Source organism: Rousettus aegyptiacus, unplaced genomic scaffold, assembly GCF_014176215.1.
Source record: "Rousettus aegyptiacus isolate mRouAeg1 unplaced genomic scaffold, mRouAeg1.p scaffold_m13_p_16, whole genome shotgun sequence".
Classification (NCBI taxonomy): Eukaryota; Metazoa; Chordata; class Mammalia; order Chiroptera; family Pteropodidae; genus Rousettus; species Rousettus aegyptiacus.
Genome location: NW_023416291.1, coordinates 12,510,510 through 12,534,028, shown reverse-complemented (window position 1 = coordinate 12,534,028; position 23,519 = coordinate 12,510,510). Strand labels below are relative to the sequence as shown.

At 35.4% G+C, this 23,519-nt stretch overlaps 1 protein-coding gene and 1 pseudogene across 7 annotated transcripts in view; one reads left to right on the top strand and one right to left on the bottom strand.

The window, feature by feature from the left end:
• INPP4B (inositol polyphosphate-4-phosphatase type II B) overlaps positions 1-23,519 on the top strand; it is a 553,469-nt gene that overhangs the window by 459,597 nt on the left and 70,353 nt on the right. For all 7 annotated transcript variants that reach the window (XM_036233518.1, XM_016123282.2, XM_036233519.1 and 4 more), the window contains 2 exons: positions 3,851-4,054; positions 17,636-17,795. In XM_036233518.1, coding sequence (XP_036089411.1) covers positions 3,851-4,054; positions 17,636-17,795 — 364 coding nt within the window. The remainder of the gene's footprint in view (positions 1-3,850; positions 4,055-17,635; positions 17,796-23,519) is intronic.
• LOC118612610 lies at positions 1,924-2,043 on the bottom strand (annotated as a pseudogene).

Sequence of the window (23,519 nt, the reverse complement as noted above, 5' to 3'; positions counted from 1 at the left end):
GTGGAAGCAGTAGACAGTACTGGTTCAGGAGGTGGATAGAAATGGATTTTAAGGCCTTGCCATACAGATGACAGTTGAAGTTATGGAAGAAGGGATTACATCACCAATGGGGGGAAAAAATGCTTTTAAGGTTCTTTAGGGTCCCCTGAGCCAGCAGGGGATTATGAGTCAACAAAGCAAACTGCAAAGGTCAGTCAAAAAAGAGAAGCATAAATAGAAGCATGCACTTTACAGTTTACAATGAACTCCCATAAGGTTTCACAGAGGCATTATAATTTTGTACACACTGGAGAAAAGTGGTTGTGTGATTTATCTAAGGTCAAGTGAATAATTTATATGAGCTACCCAGATGTCAGTAACTCTCTTGGCTGAAAATTCGATGCTCTTCCTTCCAGTGAATGTTATATGATATACAATGTGATACGTGGAAAACATATCAGTGCTCTTAGTTCAGAGCACGGCACTATTGCCCTATGAAATAATTAAAGCATGTCAAATTTAAAAATAACAGGATTATTTCATGGCATGTATATGACTACTAAGATGATAATCACTTGTTTATGACATTGGCTACTTTTCTGTATTGTGGGTGGGATTAGGCGTAGCTTTGAAGTTATCCAGTGACAGTAAGGAGATTCTAAGTAGAATGGGACTTTGCTTAATTTGCTGAGATCTCTAGTTTAAAAGAATAATTTTTAAGTGAACATATCCTAACTTCCTCTGCCATTAATATTCAGGAAAATAGGAAATTAATTCTCAGGAGAAGTAATTTTAGTAATTTTACACTCATAGATGATTCTGTAAGTTACTTTGAAGAATACATGTATGAGGATATGAATTGGAGAAATGTCAGCAAGGCAAGAAGACAATTCACTTTTCAGATAACATTTCTCTCTCTTTTTAAGATCAAACAAATGAATGAAATCTGCCTTTGGTTCATTTTATGCTTTTTAAATATATTATTGAACTGATATTTTAAATGAATTGTTATGCCTACTCTTATGATAACATTTAGGCAACCTTTTTTTTTTTTTCCTTTGATTTCATGTAGTGTTAGCTACAGAAAAGAGAATGGTTTTCACAGCTCTGAGTCAATAGGCAACTAATTCAGAGTCATGATCATATATATCCTTGTCACGACTTTTAACTTCCCTGGTCCCATCTCGGTTGCAAAAACAGGAACACAGGGATGTGTTGGGATTGAGTAATGACATTAATCTCTTCAAGCTGATTTATTTTGACTATAAAACCTCAAGGTCTACATTTATTAAGTAATGCTGATCAAGAAAGTTAAGATTTTTCCAGGTTACGTGGATGGAATATTTTTTGTTTTTTAACAGAATGTGATTCAATGCACGGGATCCTAGTAATCTAGAGAGTTTCCAAGTAGTCAGATAAATTTTTCAATACAGACAGAGTGAAAAATCAGTTATCATTGTATTTAAGATTTTGTGTATTATATTCAACTACCCTCCCTCCCAAAAATTCCGGGTTGTAAAATTGTAAGAATCTACTATTTCAACCCCTCATGACTTGGTGACAAATCAGCCCAAACGAGACTTGCATAAATGAAGTGGAATCTCTATGTGTGCATGCTATGGGAAGAAAATGATTGCAATTATAAGAACCATAGAAGATTTCACTGGGTGTGAATAAATACTCAGCTACATAGTAATTACGTGAGTGTTATGGAGACTGGAGTTATAGTAGCAGGAATTCAGAGAAGGCAAGCTGTCTTACTCTAAAAATAAATTAAAATATTTTATTAAAACTATCAACAGAAAAGTAGTTAAGCTGAATGGAAGTAAATTTACATTTTTTAAACTCTTTTTTTTTTTTTTAGGCGTGGCAACCCTTGGTTGACCTCACAGATTGCAAGGACCTTGTCAGTTTACAATCCCTTATTTTTTAATTTTTTATGCCTATAAGCAAGCACCTGGTCTTCCTAGGTGGTCTCCCATCCAAGTACTAACCAGGCCCGACCCTGCTTAGCTTCCGAGATCAGACAGGATCAGGCTTGTTCAGAGTGGCATGGTCACAGACTTAAATTCACATTTTTAATATTTAAATTCACATAGATGGACATATCTATGTTATATGGAAAATTATATAAACAACACATTTTCCTCTTTTGCTGTAACTATACTGACTTGTTTGAGTAGTGTATAGCCAACTTTTCCATCAGTTTTTTAAATAAAAATGCTGCTTTTTATTTTAATGTCTAATTTATTATCAAAATATCTTCCAACCTTTTATATATATATATATATATATATATATATATATATATTCCCATATTTCTTATCTACTTCCCTTTAAAGTACCTTCCATATTAAAAAAAAAAAATTAACAGAGTGGGGTTGTTTTGGGGGGTGGGGGCAGAATTTTATCAAATAAAGTTTAGCAGTAAAGATAGTCACATGGCAATTGTGGACACAATTAATTATGAGACCTGGTAGCTGTTCAGAACACTTAGAGGGCCTGGGGTTGAGAAGAAAAGGAAGAAGGACAAAAACTTCTAGGTTTGTGGTGGCTTATAGGTGGTATAGGGAAGGAAAAAAGCTGCCGAATTTGGGTTCTGTTTCATTTGGGCTGCCAATGAGCAGTCTCCCGCAGGATAAGTCATCACACTTCTTTCTTAGAGTTTCCTTATCTGGTTAATGAAGAATTTTATGATCTATTACAAAGAAATAACGACATGGATATGACATCATCTTATTAGTCACTTGTTGTGCTGGTTTTAATGGGTTTTCTTTAATTGCCTGAATACAACAGGGAGATTTAGAGACAATTTAGTAACCACCAGGTATGCATGGCACCGTTGACTGCAAACTCAGAGTACACCAATAAATGATTACCTTGAGTTACAGCTTTATAGCCAAGAGTGTCTCATTCAATGGCGATTATATCAACTGCTATTGAGATTAATGCTATGAGTTAAGGGGCCTTTTCCTAACAGATTACAAAGTATGACTATGATAACAATGTAGGTCAGTGTTTGAGTTACTTCTCTACTCTTTGAACAAATTGTTAGGCCACATGCCTGTTACGGTACTATAATACAGAAAATAAATTACCACGCCCTCCAGTATGTTACAGGGTGGAGCTATTAAACATTTCAGGAAATTGCAAAGCACAACTGTAAAGTTCTTTATTATTGAGAGGCTGTCATTACTCTTGTACTTACTAGGTATTTACCATCAGCCTGTAAAATCTACCATGGCAAGCTTTATCGTAACCTTGTTAACATTGAGTATTACTGAAACTGTTTGGTGGAAGAGACAGTAAGGGGGGTGATAATAAGGAATAAAAGCCAAATATTTTTGTGGGGAAGACTGCCTATGGCATCTCTGCTGTTGAAATCTGTTCATGGTGCTAAAATAAAAAAAAGTCCCTCCTCTAGCTTTTTTAAAAAAAGGCTTATCTTTCTTTCTTTAGCTTTTGCCTCTGTTTAAAATATAGAACATCCATAGTCTGATCTCATTTTCTTTTAAGGTATGTTTGGAATTACTTGAAAGGTAGATGGCATTCACATGATCATCCCCAGTGAAGTTTGTCTCCAAAGACAGCATGTGGAACTCAAAACGAGGGGGCTAAGGAGACAGATGGTGTTTATGGTGCACACAGAACCTCAGCATTGACTCTTAGAGTGGGAGGACTCAGGGGCTTGGCAGCGTCCCCAAACCGAACTGTATTCCACTGATTGACATGAACCCTTCTCTCTCTCTGTTGCCTGTACTTTCCACCATCCATGCCACTTAAATGCCAATGGATCTGTAGTTGACTTTTTCATAGCTCTGTGCTGAGATGCCTTCCATGGTGTTTCTAATCCATGTCGATTTCCTTCCAGACAGAGCTTTTCGTTCATGCCTTTAAGGATCAGCTGGTCAGAAGCGCTCTTTTAGCACTTTACACCGCCAGGCCAGGAGGAGTCCTTAAAAAGCCACCCTCTCCTAAGAGCAGCACAGAGGAGAGCTGTCCCCAGGATCCGCCTCCACCAATGAAAAGGCAGGACTCCATTCCTCATCATTCAGACTACGATGAGGAAGAGTGGGTAAGTCTCTTACACAGTTGTTTGTCTTCCAATATTTAGTCTTGAGAAATAAAGCCAGAATGATAGGGAATCCTCGCTTTTCATCAGAATGAGGTGGAAAGCAGTCACAATACAGGTGGTGGATAAATAGGTCACATTTTTCTTAAGGGGAAAATTATAAGTGAAAGTTTTAGTTCTGATTACATTTCTTTGAGATAAAGATTTATTTGCTGTCAAATATATCATATATGCATAACTGGGAATATGTCATCAAAGCAAAGATGTTACAATTGCAAGACTCTGTAATACTTTTTCTTATTTATTTCCAAGGCAATATAAACCATTAAAATTGTGTTTTTACAAAAAGAGTCAGAAATTATTCATAATGCACCACTTGGATGCAGCAAATATTTTCATTGTTGCAATCCAGCGTTTTATTTCTGGGCATACTTTGGAAAGTATCACCATTTAAAGAGAGTGGATATGGAGCTCTCTCAAATCTCTCCCTTTCATGATTCTATGATTAAAAAACAGATGTTCCTCCAAGTGCCCTAAAGTTGGCAGAAGTCTGGCCACATAAAAGCATCTGAAAAAAAAGAGTTACTAAAGACAAATAAACAAAATAAGCCAACGTGGATTGGAACTCTAGTTGGGCAGAATAAAACAGAAGAAACATGGAACCATTGGATGAGGAGGAGCAGTGTGTTATTTCTGAATCAACATCTATTAATTATCCAAATTATATGCAGATGCAGAAGGAAACACTTTACTGTATCACGTGCTTACCTAAGAATATGTATGCCAGCTGTATTAGATGTTAAACAGTTAACAATTACTTTTCCTGCCATTCTTAAATTTTAAAAATTTTCGGAGTAAATTATTTGAAAGACCCAGTTCTCTCAAAAAAATTTGCTGTCTGACAGGCTATGAAGTGATGCCTGCTCTTTCTTCTGATAAAATTTCTATCACAGGAAAAACAGAGCTGAGTTCCAAGAGGTAAATGCTGAATAAGTATTTGTTGTTGCTGATTAAGATTGCATTTCTCCCACTGAAGCATTTTCAAAGGAGCAAATCTAATATTTCTCCCTTTTACCTCACCACCTTCTTTAATTTATTCACAGCTCCAAGGCATTCGCACCTCTTAACCTCTCTGAAGTTCAATTTTCTAAACTGTAAAGTAAAAATAATAATAGCACCCATTCTGCTTAGCTCTTATGATGGCCATGAGATAAATGATCCACCTGTGTGATAATGCTCCAGTACCTGGAAAGGCCTAGGCAAATGCATTGGATGGCTTCAGTAGTATTGCTATATGTTTTCTTTTTTTGAAGTGTAAATTAAGTAATCTTATTATGAGGATCAATACTATCTATCCCCTTGAGATAAATGGGAAAACTGGATCCATCATAAATGCATATTGTGAATTTTAAGAGTTTGGGTAGATATAGAAAAGAACTTCTGTTTCATTTAACTAAACGTACAGTGCTAACTTTTTGACCAATGGTTACCATTTTATATTAAATCAAGTGAGAATTTTAGAGTTGGGGATCTTATTTTCATAATTCTCGCCTTATTGTGTTATGTGAACCCTCTCCATACCTCACCTTCCTCTTACTACTCTAAAGTGTTCCCCTCCTTTCCTCCTTCCTTATTTCCTTTTCTTTAGATAATTTTTGAGACCTTCTAAGTGGAAAGGTAAGGAATGCTAGGTCCTCAGGTCCCAGAGCCTAGAGCCTAGTTGCAGATAAAAAGATGTTAAGAAATAGTTACAAGATGTTGTGACAAAGGTTGGAGAGACACAGGTGGCAGAAGATATGCTCTACTAATATGAATTCAACTCAAAGTCTTATATACAGACCTGCTTATGATGGAAAAAGATGGAAGCAAGTAGGAAATTCACCGGGGATTGAGGAGGTTGGCTGTGAACCATTCAGTTCACTGGATATCACCGAGCCCCTGTTCTGCCTGGTTCATTCCTTTTAGGGCTGTGACAAAAGGAGCTCTCCCAGACCTTCTTCTTGGCTTGTAGGTAGTCATCTTCATGACGTTCTCCTGATGTGCCACTCTATCTCCAAATGTCCCCTTTTTGTAAGGACACAGAGATGAACCACCCAGGTTTCAAGGACTCCATGGCCTGGTTAGGGCTCTAGATGGACAAATGGCAATTGCAGTGAACTTTAGGGTCATACATGGGGTAAACACGGGGAAAGCAGGAGTCTCTCATGGTCATATTGGATTTCAAGAATTAGTTCTTAAGGTTTAAATGTGAAAAGAGGTTAACCATTCAAGAAAGAGTGTGAGTTGGCCTTTTAGATAGGAACATAGTAGAGAGAGAGAGAGAGAGAGAGAGAGAGAGAGAGAGAGAGAGAGAGAGAGAGAGAGAAAGAGAGCATTAGTTGTTTACTTGTGTTTTAAAGGTGGTGAAAATTAAGCCTGTTTATACTCCAAAAGCCATTTGAGAGTCAGAGAATCAATGACTAATACAACGAGGTCCTTACACAGGAGAGATGAGAATTAATTCTAGTGTGTAGGTAGAGGACAAGTCCCAGGCAGAAGTCATTTTTCCACTGAGATTGCAAGAAATATGTAAAGATGGACTATACTTTTGTGAGGGTGGGTGGACTGGGTGGTTTCTTTTTAGTTTAAAATATTTTTTCCAGTTTTATTGATATATAATATATGACATTGTATTAGTTTAAGGCGTACAACTAATGATTTGATATACGTGTATATTGGAAAATGATCACCACAATAAATTTAGTTAACATGAATCACCTCGCACAGTTATACACTTTTTTCTTGTGTACCATTAACAATACTTATGATGAGAGCTTTTGAGCTCTACTCTCTTAGCAATTTTGAATAATCGATACAGTATTTTTAACTTTAACTGTAGTGTGTCTCCAAAACTTATTTATCTTGTACCTAGAAGTTTGTCCCTTTTGACCACATTTACCCATTTTACCCACCTTCCATCTCCAACCTCTGGCAAACACCAATCTGTTTTCTGTTTCTACGAGTTTGTTTCTTTTAGATTCCACATACAAATGAGATCGTATGGGATTTGTCTTTCTCCATATGACTTATTTTACTTAACATAATGCCCTCGAGGTCTTTCCATACTGTCAAAATGGCAGGATTTTTTTTCTTTTTTATGCCTGAATAATATTCCTGTGTGAGTGTGTATGTGTGTTCCATTTTCTTTATCGAATTTTTGAAGTGTAAGGGCACTTGATTTAAATGTAATCATAGATTTCTAAAGGGCATGTGTGCAAGTTTACATATTTATTATACACAAACACATCCAAATACCTGACATTGAACCAGACATTGTAAAAGTCAGGAAAGTATTCAAGGGAGATGATGATATCTAATATAAAACTATAGGAAAATCACCATTACATTAATAAAAATAAAATATCTCTGTTAAAAACACTAGGTTGAGTTAAAGGATGAACTATTGAATCAGCAAATCCATCAGTTCACTTATTCCTGCATTCACTCTGAAAATATACCTTGAATTCATATGGGTGAAACACTGAGTTAGGTACCATAAAACCGGGGCCTGAAGGTGAATGTATTAACTGCATGTGGGAAAATCTAGAAATTGGTATGATTTCATGAATATGCATGCACATAAAGATCTCATTCGGGGTTTCTCTTCTTTAATAGAACATTTGTGCATTTTAATGGACAGTCATGAACTTTGCTTAATCACCTTTTATGGACACATGTTTTGTCCCATATTTTGGCTATTGTAAATCATGTTGCAATAAACATAGGGACAAATGTATCTTTTCAAATGAACTTTTTTGTTTTCTTTAGATAAATGCCCCAGAGTGGAATTGCAGGGTTAATGTAGTAGTTCTATTCTTAATTTTATTGAGGAACCTCCGTGCTGTTTTCCATAGTGGCTGCATCAATGTACAATCTTACCAACAGTATATGAGGGTTCTCTTTTCTCCACATCCTCGCCAACACTTATCTCTTGTCTTTTTGAGGACATCCATTCCAGCAGGTGTGTGGTAACATCTCACTGTGGTTTTGATTTGCATTTCCCTTATGATTCGTGATGTTGAGCCCCTTTACATGTATCTGTTGGCCATTAATGTGTACATCTTCTTTAAAAAATGTGTATTCAGTTCTTCTGCACATTTTTAATTATTTCGTTTTTTTCTATTTAGTTGTATGAGTTCTTTGTTTATTGAATAATAACCTGGATGGTTTCTGTTATTCTTGAAGTAGACTCATGTACAAGGAGAAGGGTACAGGGAAGGTGGGCTGAGGAGAATGGTTCAAGATTGAAATGGGCACTAAAGAAAATGGGTGGAGGAATTTATTAGAAATATTTGAAAAAATCAGGAAGAATTCCAATCCTAGTGAAGGGCGGGCCAGCCAAGGTTGCAGTAGGAGTCTGCGTGGTTGTTGGCTGATCCTCGACCATTCTCTTGGGAATTCTTTGGTAGCCTTGACACTAGGAAAAAGTCTTCCTATGTTTTTCTTCTAGGTGATGCAGGAGTGTCCTCTTAGTTTCTCACATTTTCTTGGATTCCTTCGAAGGCAAAACAGTAGAGTAATAACAAGATCTGCATCTCCGTTCATGAAGTTTCTGAATTTCCTCCAGAACCCACTGTTTCTAGAAAGCATATCAATACCTTGTCTAAATTTACTACAATTACGAGAAACATCTTTCCACTCAAAAAACTTACTTCTCTCTTCTCCTAATGTAATTCTACTCTATTTGCCAGAAATAACCAAATTTGATTATTATATAACATTCTTATTGATTTTCTTTACCAACTACTTTCTGTTAAAAGGATTTCTCTGTCAAGAGATGAAAATCCCTTTAAAATACAGAAAAAAGAACTCACCAAAGTTATAACCATTTAACATTTTTTCAAAGCTTTTTTTAACTTTGAAAAGTTGAGAGAATTCAAGAAAATGTAGCTAATTGAAAATGCCTTTAGAGATTGTGTTTTAAATGAATTAGAAACATAATTTTGTGTACCACTTTTTTAGTTAATCAGGTGGTAGAAAAGTTTCAGCACTGATTACAAGTCTATTCAACAGCCTAAAATAATTCAGTGTTTTAAATTAATTTAATTGGGTTTCTGTGATATCATATGAAAATATTCTCTAATTATTTAGGTTGATTTAGGTTTGTACATAAGATTACCAGCTCCATTTAAAAAAATCTGTTTTGTTTTATTTCGTTTCCTGTAGTGACTGTAGTTTTAACAATTACCAAACTTAAAACAACTGCATTTAGCTTCTTTTAATAAGTATTTGGAAAGTAAATATATGTTAGTAAATTATTGCTGATATATTGAAAATGTTTTCTTTTTGAGGTCATGAGAAAGAATCTCCATTCTAAATCAGTGTAAGACTGTCTTCTTTTCAACTCTTTGTGTTAGCAAAATTGACAACATGTAAATCTGGATAATAATTATCTAGTCAATATGGAAGAGATTTAAACTAAAATGATCACTGACAAAAAGTCTGTTATTTGCTGACTTTTACTTATTAAATGATTGAATGCTTTAAAAGTTGATTTTCCTAAAAAGTTAATAAACAATTAAATCCCAAAGGAATATTGGAATTTTATGATAATCTAGGCAAAGAAATAGGATGATATAGCATTCTTCATCTTTTAGCTGGTAAAGATGACATATTGCCTTTCTTTCTCTACATTTCTATAACAGATGCTTCCAACAGCTGGGACTCCAAGATTAGTTTGTCCAAAATATGAAAGCATGTCATCCAACCAAGTATTAAGTTGACCCAATTTTTGTGGCTTCCAGTAATTGTACTATTCTCTAGAACACTGTGATTTAACTTCGATATTACTGCGCTGATGGGTTTGGGGCTAAATCTGCCTGCCCTCATTCAAATAATTGTTTGAAAAAAAAAAAGAGAGATAAACTTCTGAACCTTTATGTGCTGATCCGTTCCAGCAAAGAGCAGAATTCAGAAAACTATTCTTTTTACTTAGCCATATCCTCAACTCATTTGTTAGCTGAATTACATTTCTATGTCAGACAATATTTTCGCATTCAAATTACTTAATTAATTCCCTTCTTCGTGTTGTAAATATAAATCAGATTTTAAATCTTAGTTTTCATTCTTAAGATAGGAGAACATTTGCCATTTCTTATTAAGGTCAAATGCATTCATGTCACATAAACACAGTAGATGATCAACATTAATTCATAATGATTTTTCAATAATTTTATAATCTATAAAAACAATAGCACAAATTGACAGAAATATTTATGTCAAGCATTCTGTTAATAAAGTCCATATATAATCTCAAAAAATGTGGTTTCCCCATAACTCAGTATTCCCAAAGATTGCATTTTGGAGTAAAGTTTGCATGAACAACTTTTTTTGTATTCTTCCTCAACATCTCAGTCCATTTGATACTACACCTTTCTCTAATAATGTCTAGTACAAAAAAACCAGGAGTATTGATAGAGCTATTTATATTACCCTAATTGGTAGCAGTGAGCATAGATAGTTACAAAACATTACTAACCATGGAGGAGGACAAAACATATTTCAGCAGATACCTCCACAGGCAATCTTCAGTGATCTGTATTCTCAACATTTCTTGCCAGTTTCTATCTCCATCTTAGACCTTACCTCTAGGGAAAATCATTCGGGCCATGAATAATACAGAAGTACCCATGCAAATTGGTATTCCAAAGAGACTCTGTTCATTCTCTGACTGGCTGGAATTATGCTGTGTGAAACTACTAATCAGATCTTAATAAGAACAAAATAAATTATTCTCATTTTTTAGAGTTAATTATTATAGACAACTAGATACTAACCTACGGTTTAGCTTTTCTAAAGCAACACATAGTTTAGTTACCTAAATGAGTAAAATGTCCACTAAAATACAGCCATCTGTTTCCAAATTTTATCAGAGGGAGAGAGAGAGAGAGAGAGAGAAAAAGAGAGAGAGAGAGAGAATATGCATATACATATATATGAAATCAACTCTAAAACATTTTGTACAATAAAGCATTTTTTTCTTGCATTCCATGAACACTCAGCCTCGTGGACACTGAATTATAATCAGTTGTTTATTTATCTGTTTATTCCGTGTGCTCATGAACTTTATAAACTCTTAAGGGCAAAGACAATGTTATGTTAACTGCTGTATCTCCACAGGTAGCAGAGTACCTGCATTTCAAAAGGTGCTCACTACTCATTTGTAGAGTAAATTAATGACTTTGAAACTTGCCCACAAATTATAATTTGTGTTTAGCTTTTTATTTTCAGACATGGAAAATTTAAATTTAATATAACTCAGCACTATGTCAGTTACCTTTTTCCCCTACTAGAATTCATGAATTATTTTGAGAATTTTGTTTCTCTCTTCCAGTCAAAAATACCCGGTTATATCCCTCTCCCCTTCGTGCGTATCTCTGAATTTATAATCAACTCTATGGTGACTATTCAAATCATTTTCAAAATATCTCCAAATACAGAAAGTGGTAAAATTCAAAAAGGACACAGGACATCAGAGATGACCAAAGCTAAGAACATGATGAGTTAAAGCTTCCAGAAGCTTCCAGAAACCCAGTGGTGGCAATTTTAGCTTCATCTGATTATTCGAGTGCCAATTACAAAGGTCCTCGTTAACACAAAAATAGTTTTAGATTTTTTTCCAGCAAGTATGAATTGGAAACGACCATTTTCCCCTTGTCTCAGTCTTTTCTTTTTCGTCGCTAAGTCATATACAATAAGGTTGTCTGGTTTTGTTAATCTTATAATGAGGAGGAGATATCGAGAGCATCCACTCTCCCCATCAAGAAGGGCAGGCAAAGACAGGGAGAATTAGGCCAGTTCCCTGTATGGCAACTGAATGTGTTCTATCATCTGTTTTTTTGATGGATGGGAACATTCCTGAACTTCTGCAGTCCATTTCACCCAGGAGAAATGTGCTTTGAATACTTATTTGATATTAAAGTCCACAAAAGGTGATTAAGCAAAGTTCATGACTGTCCATTAAAATGCACAAATGTTCTATTAAAGAAGAGAAACCCCAAATGAGATCTTTATGTGTATGCATATTCATGAAATCCTGCCAATTTCTAGATTTCCCACATGCAGTTAATACATTCACCTTCGGTACCTTGTTTTACGATACCTAACTCAGTGTTTCACCCATATGAATTCAAGGTATATTTTCAGAGTGAATGCAAGAATAAGTGAATGGATGGATTTGCTGATTCAGTAGTTCTTCTCTTAATTAAAACCAGTGTTTTTAACAGAGATATTTTATTTTTATTAATGTAATGGTGATTTTCCTGTAGTCTTATATTAGTTACCATCATCTTCCTTTGATACTTTCCTGACTTTTACAATGTCTGCTTCAGAGTCAGATATTTGGATGTGCCTGTCTATAATAAATATACAAACTTGCATACACATCCTTTAGAAATCTATGATTACAATTAAATGGAGTGCCCTTAAAATTGAATAAATTCTGATGTGAATAGTGAGACATTATTTCCTAGGTAGAAATTTTTAAATCCTCCAAATTCAATGAATTGTTGAAAGAAATATTGAGATATATGCAGGCAGACCATCGCTGTATCAAGACACATTCAGTTTTAAAAAAACCAATCCTGGAAATTGGCGGTTCACAGCATACTAACTAATGATGTTATGTAATGCAACCAGTTGTGCAACTATCTCTTGGTGTACAGATAATGTCCAATTACCAATTTAAAATCAAAAGCCTTCGTCAATCAGTGAGACTTTTTTACTTGTTATTAAACAAATGCTTTATTGCATATTTTTACTGAATTGGAAACTTTAGCATGATGTGGCATTCGTTAGGATGAACTCGGCCATTCAGAGTATAAGCTTAGTTCTAACTTAAATTTCAAGATGCATGTGGTAACACTTCTTATAGTTGTGTCTTAATTTCTTTTTATTCCAAAGTAGCAGGTTATTCAGTCACTCAACAGATGCTAATTAAGCATCAGTGGTGCACAGCAATGCTATAGGTACTTAGGGTAAAACAAATTAAATATAAAATATGGATTCTAATCTCAAAACTCATATCCTCTAATTCAAGTGAATGGCCAGCACTCATAAAACAAGCAGAATGTTGAGAGAGATTCCCAGAATGGAGGTAGTTGTATGATACACATTAAAAATGTCAAAAAGATTAGTGAAGATGAAAAAATCCCTTCATTCTTTTATTTATTCACTCATTCACTCACTCATTCATTCATTCTCTTTTATTTATCACCTGATAAGTGCTAAGGCCTGAGAATAAAAGGATTAATAAATAATAGTCATTTCCCTCATAGAGCCCACTGTTCGAAAGAAAAAGCAAAGAAAGAGTAGCGTGAAGAGTTCTTGAAAATGATGAGACTTGAAAGGGTGAGGATTTGGATCGACGGGAAGAGATGGGAGAAGGCGTTCTAAGCATAGAAAGCAGCATGTGTCAAGATAGAAATATTAGTTCCTCCAACGTTCCCTTCATGTCTCTGATGCTCAGCACCAAACAAGCATGTAGCAGATAACCCTCAAAATATATGTTGAGCTATTTAATAGCCTGTTGCTAGGAGACTGACCTGGATGAAGTTCTCGTTTTGAAGACTAATGAAAGTAAGGAGAATTATCTGTGTCGACCCAAGTAGACAGGTGCTTCTGGGCTGAGAAAACAATGAATACCTAGCCCATTTTTGATCAGAAGAGTGACGATGTGAGTGTGGTGATCGATGAAGATAAATGTGGTATTCCCGTATGGGCCTATTTGTGTGATAGCTGCTATATAGCTCTGGGCAAGATCCAAACCAGGGGACTATGGAGAGGTCGGTACTGCAGCAACAGTGGCTAGTTATCTGAATCTACTTGTGTGTCTAGGGACTGAATTTCAGGGTAAGGCCAGCAGTTTGGTTATGGAGAAAGGAAGGTTGGGGGTTTTCACATGAATAAATAGGTGAAGTTAAGCAGGAGGATCAATAGGAAGCAAAGACTGGGGAAATCTCACCTAATTCTGATGGACGTCACCTGTCTGGCTATTTTTAGTGGACACGATGTGTGTGTATAGGTGTGAGTGTATTACATAGCTGGGACCATACATGTGCCAGTATGTGCCACAGAGTATTTTAAGTGCAATTCCTTTCATCTAACAGTCTGGGTAAAGTTAAGATTAGAGAGAAGAGCTATCGAGCTATTGAAAGAAGAAAGGTTTGCAATGTTGAGCTAGGCCAGTATAGTGTAAATTGCACTCAATCAACTCAAGGTAAACTGAGGCTTCTTTGTAACAATGGTGATGGGCCGTGTTAGTTCGCTGGCTGGTTCTAATAAAAGTCCTCAGAAATTGGGAATGACAAGTGGGAAATTGCGCATGGAGATGCAGATGCGACCGGGCTACTTGGGAACCTCCCCCACTCCGTATGGGCTCTGCTTGAGTCTTCACATTCTTGCCGATCAAAATTTAGACCTAGAAAGTAATGCTGAACTTTCTTTTTTTTTTTTTTAAGTTAACCACTGATCCAAAACAGTCAGGATTTCTCTTAAAGCTACCAAGATCATAAACGCGTGGCATGCTGAGTAAGCACTATGGTCCCTGCCCTCGTGGCTCACTCTGCCAGGTGTAATGTCCCCTTGGCTACTTGCTGCTACATCCATCACATTTTTGCATTTATTGCTACTGAGCTTGACCTACGTATTAGCTTAGGTCCTAACCCAGGAATAAATAAAGACCAAGGATCAGTATCTGACTCGGAATGGAATAAATATTGCTGCTAGTTCCCCATTGACTCTGTGCCCTCGTTGCCAAGAAAAAGTTTATAGCTACTTCACCTCTAAGAAGCAGGTCGTCCGAAGCCTCGCTTAAGGTCAAGGACAGCAGTTAGGCTCTATTTAATAAAGGTTAGACTTTAACCCACCGGCGTTGCCTTATTTCCTTCATACGGCAGGAGACGTAGTAGAATAATGACTGCTATTTTCAGGGGAAAAGGCCCAGCAATCTGTTTTTCTGATAGGTTGATGTTGTTGTTTATTGTTTTATTTTGTTTCTAAACCTCTCGTGATGTAGCTGAGCTGAACAGTAGTACCTGGAGGCTGTTCCCCGGGCCTGAAAGGGGAGGGGCTCAGAAGCACCAGGGACCCCTGCCACATTCTGACGCTGTTTCGTCTACTCCCCCAGTTTGAATCCACTTGTGTGTCTAGCGACTTCATGGGAACAGTCTGAAATGAACTGTGTGATTTTAGTTAGACAAGAAAGTGGGGTTGGCCCCAGACATACCAGCAATCTAAGCAAAAAGACTTCCCCCGTGAACCGACCCGGTGAATAGTAATCATCAGAATAAGAATATATTTCTGCTGGTTATTTTCCTTTATGTGTTTGTTTTCACAGAGATTATATGGAAAGTGGTTTATTTAGGAGAGAAATCAGATATTCAGAGCTCCTCTTCAAGAAGCTTGCCCACCCTTTTTTAGCATCTTAGTTCTAAAATAACTATCTTGTCCCCCAGTCTCCTAGGAATTGAATTATCATCTTTTCTCCCTGTAACCCATTCCCTGGTTTATATCATGGTCACATGAATGGATTTTGGGCCTTGATACTGACATTGTCCTCTATTAGTTGGTCACTAATGTTCCTTGACTCAAACTGATTGACTCTTTAGCCAAGTGATTGTTCCATTCCTGATTATGTGATACTCTTTATTTCAGACTTAAGGGTATTGTGATCAGCCTGTCCATTTTGTAGACTCTCTTAGTCCAGAATGTGCCATCAGTATCAATTTCAAGTCTTAGATAACCAAAACTGAACCTTGGTCCTGTGAGGTGGCAGACATCACTATCTGACCCTTTCTGGGCACTGTCTCCTGACCTTCCTCCATCCAGCTTGCTCCTGGAGTTCTGGTAATTTCACAAAGAGGAACTCCTACTGTGTATCACAATTCCGTGGGAAACCAAAGGGGAAGAACCAAGTCTTTGGAGTCAACTGGAATGTATAGTCATTCAACATCTCGTAACTGAGCTCTAAAACCAAGTCTGTAATATTAAACTTACTTGACGGCGTTTGAGGTTAAACTAGCTCATGGTCGTATGCCAGATGATACAAACATCTCTCTCCTCCTCCCTGGCTTGCTTCCTCCCCCTCTCTATGCCTTTCTTCCAGGCCCTGCACAATATCCCTAGGCCACAGCTCCAAATGGCTCAGTCTGGTATTAGAGGCAGAAGTGCAAGTCTAACTGATAACTGTAATCTACTTTGTAGATGCTGTAAAAGAGAAGGAGGCGTGGCCAGAAAAGTTCAGAGTTCTCTGGCCACCAGCTAGGCAGACTCTCCACCCCAGAGGATAAAGGATAGAAGGAGCCTCCTCAGGGTCTGCTGCTGAGTGTGCCTTCGATAATTATTTGTTTACAAACCGTGTATTAGTATTACATAATAAACTGCTCAATGTCTAACCCCTAGCAAACTCCCTCCCAGCTCATGTGTCCTCTAAGCATTTACGACGTAAATGGTTTTCTGCTGTTTATCACGTGACCCCTTACTCTATGGTCATTGGTCTTGGTCAGTAAACATGCTTCTTTCTGCTCTTCATGCCAATAAAGATCTTTCTCTCCTGGTGCAAAGGTTACTTTTTCTATCAGTGGAATCCTGTAACTCGAGCTATCTATAAAGGAAGAAGATTATATAGGTATGAAATGTAAAATTATCCTTTTAAATAACCTCTGGCAGACTCTTCAGAGAGGTGATTAAGATCGGTTATACTCCTTTATAAAATGAAAGGCAGCATGCAGTATTACCTTTTTATTTTTACCAAAATACGAAGTTCCTCTCAACATGAGCAACAGGAAGAGTTGAAAGTTCATCTCAGATACAAAGGTAATCTGGAAAATTAAGAGCAATCCTAACCCTGCTTCGTCCTCTCAGTAGCTGAGCTTATTTTCATTATCTGGAGACCACACTTTAAGAGTTTCTATCACCTAGAGAAGTCCAATTCACAGACACAGAAAATAGAATGGTGGTTCCCAGGGGCTGGGGTAGGGAAGACTGGGGGAGTCCATGTTTAAATGGTACAAAGTTTCAGTTGGAGAAATTGGAAGATTTCTGGAGGTGGATGATGGTGACAATTGTACAACAATGTGAATGTACTTAATACCACTGAACTATATACTTAACAGGGTTAAAATGACAATGTGTATGTTATGTATAGGTTATCACAATAAAAAAAAAAGAACACAAAAATTTCTAGTGCGAGTGGTGGCATTCTTGAAAAATATTGGTATATCTTTGTCGAGGAAAAAATATCTATCCAGTTTAAAATTTCATACTTTGAGCTCAATTATGGATTAATACTGTGTGGTAATTCATCATGGCTTTATGACAGAAAAAAATAATGAATAAAATTTAAAAAGATTTATAACACTTAAATTTTGCTTTATTACGAGAAAATGGATTTCTCCTGTATCCAAAATCTGGCTGAAGTAACGGGAATATTAGAGTCTGCGATCTTATGACAGCTCCTCGACCTGCTTCTTTAAAATGGGTTAATCAGATTTTGCCTTATCTTGTTTCTGCAATAAAAATGTGTAGTGATACTCATGCTTTTTTCAGGATAGGGTGTGGGCCAACGTGGGGAAGAGCCTGAACTGCATTATTGCGATGGTGGATAAACTGATTGAAAGGGATGGCGGCAGTGAAGGCGGCAGTGGCGGCAGCAGGGATGGAGAAACGGACCCTTCCGTGGCGGACGCCATTATAGCACCTCCAAAGGGTAAGGCGTCTTTTTTTTTTCCCCCAATCATTGATAGAGTAAACAGAATGAGGAAGTCATGATAAAATGAGATAGAAGGAGAGGAGTCTACAGTGCCTTTGATGAAAGTGCTGATAGCACGCTTTTCCATCACTGTGGCTTGGATGACGGAAGGCTGTTTATCAAATTGCATCTCGGTTATGTTTTCAGAACTGCTTGCAATGCTCTTTATTTTTTTCTTTTGCTACATAACAACCTTCCTAAAAGAAGAACAGCATTTTCTTTTAAAGAGTCTGACATAGTTTAATCTACTTTTACGCAGTCCTCCCAACTATTTTTTAGGAAGAAAAGCAAGCATCTAATCTTAAAACTGTTAGAAAGTTTGAGAGATATTAGAACACAGCATCTTATGAAAAGAATGCAGTATAGTAAAATGCTTTTTGCCTTATTCTGAGGAGTTCTTTGTGAATTATCTCAAAAACATAAAAAGGTTTGATTCCATATAAGAAGAATATGTTTGTGCGTTATTCCAAAAACATATTAGTAAGTCTAGATATTCATGGATCCATGTCTCCACACATGCACGCACATGCATATAGATGTATATACATGTGTGGCTGTATATGTGTCTATAGACAGACAGATATATGATAGATACTTTCGACTATATATTATAAGATTGACTACTAAATATAATCAAAATGTTAACTACGATTGAGTCCCAATAAATGGCTTTGTTGTTGTTGTTAATTTGATTAATTTTGATGACATAAACTGAGACAGATATCTGTATTTTTTATGGTAGTAAGAATTAGTTAGGGTTTTGCCCAACCTTTCACTAGATGCCTTATGTGTGTGAAGAAAGTAAACAGTATTGCTCGACCATCTTCTTCTGAACTCTGCTTTTCCTTTTAATTTAAGAAAATGAGTCATAAGAAAATATGACTGCTTATAAAATTAAATTTATGTTCTTCCAATTTGTTTTTCTGATTTTTCATTACTTGCATTTTCCTGAGGAGTTTAATTATGTAAAACATCCATCTTTCATTACTTAGTCATAGGAACATTTCTAAATCACTTCAGAAACTGCAGCTTTCTAAAGTTTTCTTATCATAAGCAGTCCTCACCTTCTACATGTTGGTGCAGAGTTTATACTAATGTTCTTCAGTTTGTTCCCACCTACTTGACCTAAGTGTATAAGGGAACTTTCTTTTTTAATATCTATTTTATTAGTTAATGAATCTAGTCCAGTTCCATAACTTTACATGAATCAAAATGAAAGCTTATCATAATGTATGCCGTAAAGAAAATCATGTACTTCTACTTTCTTTGATTGAGGATTATCGACTCTAACTATAAGCCAGACACGATGCTGTACTCTGGAAAATGAGGTAAAGAAGCCATATGCACTTTAGCGACTTGTTCTGTCTGTTGATGGGTGTTAAAGGCATCATACTTTTTAGCAGTAAAAGGAAAAGCAGATTTTAGAAGAAGAGAAATCAGATAAGAGATACTAGATTTTGCCCCATTTTTTTGTCTTGATGTCCCCCCAAACTTCTCTTTAATAACAGACTTCTAAAATGTTTGAAAACATACAGTTTTTCCGTATCTTATATTTTTCTAAAGATTGTATCCGTGTGATCAAAATTACATTTTAAAAAGTAAAAGCATTTGGTAGGTAAATAATGCGTAAGATTAGATGAACCGCTTTTATTTGCATGTGAGGCAGTGTTTGGATGGAGTCGAAAGTCAGGTAGAAGTTGCTACCAGTGTAGAGTCCATGACTAGATCGGCTTTGTGGAAAGTAGGAGTCGAAATACAACATAGTGCCTTCTGGTTGCTTTTATTATTTTTATTTTATTATCCATGTTTATTTCACTCATTTTTTGGCATGTTATAAACATTTTTAGAAGATTAGATGCTGCTTAAATGGGTAAAATAAATATATACTTTAGAAATTATCAAACGTGGTAAATATTGTCAAATAATATCAAAGTTAAACATTGTAAATATTTTACATTTTAGATATTGCATATTGAGAACATATTTTAAAGAGGATATTGATACATAAAAGATGCTTAATACATGTTAAATAGATGTTTCACAAATGAATCCATGCTCAAATATACTTAAATAAATGTGGATGCTGCTATACAGTTGGAGTGAGAATAACTCAATTATTGAATAAAATTTTGTTTTTATTATTTTGTAAAAATAATTATTTTTCCTGCATCTTAAATTTGGGGACAGAAACACTTTCATTTTGTGCTCTGACTTTTATCACCTAAAGCAATGTGGTAGAGAAATAAATAGTGGCATTTTGAGCTAATATAAAATAAGCGAATAACCTAAAGACATGTGTTTACTTACACTATCCCCCAAACTATTTCAGATAAAGATATTTCGGATATACATTCACTGATGATATGTGCCCCATTTTACCTGTATTTAAAATTTTTAATAGAAAATAATCATAATTTAGAAAATTTGCAAAGGAAAATAAATAAGATTATGCATAATTTTTATTTTCTTATTTTAATCACATAATAATTTGGAGCATTTTCTGTGTTTATGCACACTCACTCACACACACCACACACACACACACACTTACCGAAACTGAGTACACATTAGAAATACAGATGTGCTTCTTGTTATCCTGCATATCATTATATTATCAATGTTCCCTGATAAACACACACTGAAAATGAGATTATAATGACTGTGCACAAAGAGAAAGCACCATTTTAGATATTTAATTAAATGCTGCAATTAACACATAAGTATCTTTGAACTTCTAAGTCTTTAAATACATCTCAGATATTTTCTCCTAAACATAGATTGCTAGGAGTGTAATTATTTTATAAGAAAGAGTTATCCCTTCTCTCCCATGTGTTTATTTGTATAATTATCTGTTTATATCAATGTGGACTCATGAACACTTATTTTATTCTTTGGTTTATAATTCAATACTATTATTTATTTGGGCCTCAAATTGCTCTAGTTAGCCATTGGGAGCTCTTTCGGGCTGGTTTCAGTGGCTTTGTGACAGGTTTCCCCATCACAAGCTATTTACTGCCTCCCTCCCTCTCTTCCTCTGTCTCTCTCACCCTCCCTTCCTTCCATCTTTCCTTTCTTCCTTCCTTTCTACTTTGCTTACTTTCTTACTTTATTTACTCACTCCTTTACCCTCTGTATTCTCCGTTCATCTGCATTTTTCCTGCCCCTGGCCTTAGGTTCAGCCATTTCTATGGAACCTTGTTTTCCTTCATTGGAGAATAGCATTTAGAAACCAATGTTTGGGGGGGAGGGGAACATTTTGAGGGTTCTTTTTGACAATAGGCATTCTCACGATTAGTATCTGCAGGTGCTCTTTTAACTTCGGTCTTCCCAGCTACAAATATTTCCACTGATTTCATGCCACTTTGAATGAAAAATATTGTTACGATTTCTGGTTATTTATGAAGCTTAACATTATATAACTTAATACTATATTTCAAAATATTCTTTTTGATAATAAAGTTTATTTCTCTAATAGCCCAAATTTGCCTCCAGCCCCTAGATGAGGTGGAAAAGCCATTTTATTCTTTTCTTTTTACAATTAATTAATGAATTGAGTCATCTAGAATTTATTGGAATGTATGATGCAATAAACACTGGTTGACAATTGTTACCACATCATTTATTAGTGATTCTTTTCCTCACGTTGTATAGGTTTTGTTTAGTTTTGCCGTTTATTTAAGTTCTACAAATGTTTTTAGTCGACTTCTGGAATTTTTGTTCTATTAATTTGTGTTTTATATTGAGATACGTTTTGAAATCTCATAGAGTAAGTCAGCCCTTGGACAGTCAGGGTTTCTTTCTTCATCATCATCCTTTATTTTTACATTTTAGCTGTAAATCGTGTTTGTTATGCTGGTGTATGTCTACATGGCTAAAGAGATAGTCCTCTGAATTGTCACTATCTTTATCCATTTTTTCATGTTCCTCTAAAACCTGCAGATTTTTTTTTTTCTTTTCAGGTTGCAGATTTTCCTTTTACAGTGTATTTAATAATAGTTTAAATCTGGATTAATACAAATAGTGCTGAGAGAAGTAAAACCTTCTTTACTGTTCTGTTTCAATGACTATTTCAAACATTCATGATTTATATATATGTTTACGTGTTTTCTTAATGAGCAAGATTGTCCCATTTTCCATATACTTAACTATACTTAAAAGCATCTAATGTATGAGTGGTACCCAATGCCTTCAATTTTATAATATTGAGAAGTTAGGGATAAAATCAGCCAATATTAGAATCTTAGATTTTGATGTGCCCTTAAAGATTATGTAATTAAACTTCCTAAGAAGCATACCTACAGTATCTCTGCCAATTTTAACCTAACCTCTGTTACCATCTCCACTGAGAGAAAACTACTTTTATTTTCTAGAGTGACATGCTTCAGATGTTGATCTAAATATGTTCCCTTTCATTTTGCCCACTTGCCCAGATCTAATCCTTAGCCACAAACAGAACAAATTTACTTTTCTTTTTCCACATTGTAGCCTAACATATCTGAAAGTAATCATCATGTCCTTTTTGAATTGCCATTTTTTTGGTCATTTTTCAAAGGAATAGCATCAAATGCAGAGGAACACAGGGGGACAGCCTTCTTAGTTTTAGATACTATTCACCTAAATCCACATTAGCTACTTTGACAGCCACATAGTACTACAAACTCCACTGATATCCATAAACCTTGCTAAATTTGACCTATTCTTCAGACATCTCAAGATTCAAGTAATATTTAAGCACCACTGTGTGTTGGAAATTATGAAATATTAGGGGCACAAAGAAATTAAGGCACAGTCTATCTCAATTCTACTGAAAAGATTGATGTCTAAACCCATGACTGTAGTATAATATCCTTTTGAGTACACTCTAATAAGTACCTGTTTCTTTCATCCATCATGTCTACTGTCCTACCCAGGTTTATTTTATTCACATTTTATAAACATTTTCTGTCCATTTACAGAAGTGAAGGATAAAATTGATGGAAAAAAAAAAAACATACAGATCCTTGAGGCACATTACTATGCACTGAAACACTATGTTAGTTTCAGGTGTATAACACAATGAGTCAACATATATATATACCGTATGATGTGATCACCACACCAAGTCTAACAAATCTGTCACTGTGCAAATTTATTACATTGTCATTGACTATATTCCCTGAGCTGTACACTACATCTCCATAGCATATTCATTTTATCTTGGCAGATTTTTTGATATTATTAAGTTAATAGCTTCAACAATATGTGGATGTTTATACACACCTACCTGAAAATCATTATATTCCTGAAACTATTCTCAATATTAGACAGTTATTTCAGCAGTTCTATAATAGGTAACAAGTCTATTTTATAAATTGTAAAGATACAACACAAAGCATTGTTTTTATCAAATGGCTTAAATAATAATATTTCTTAATTCCACGAATTGCTACTCATGAATGTTTAGAATTTCATGGGAAAGAAACATCAATGAATCAAGCTTTTTAGAATTCGTAAGTCAGCAGGAGAAAAAAAAAACTTTTAAAGTACACTTGCAAGTTTAAAAAACTTGGCAAAATAATCAAAAGATACCACATATTTTTATTATAAATCTAGAATTCCAGTAATAATTATACATTATGACAGTTTTTAATGTCTAGTCTTATTAGGAAATGAATGTTGTTTCCTTTAAAGTTATGCAATTAG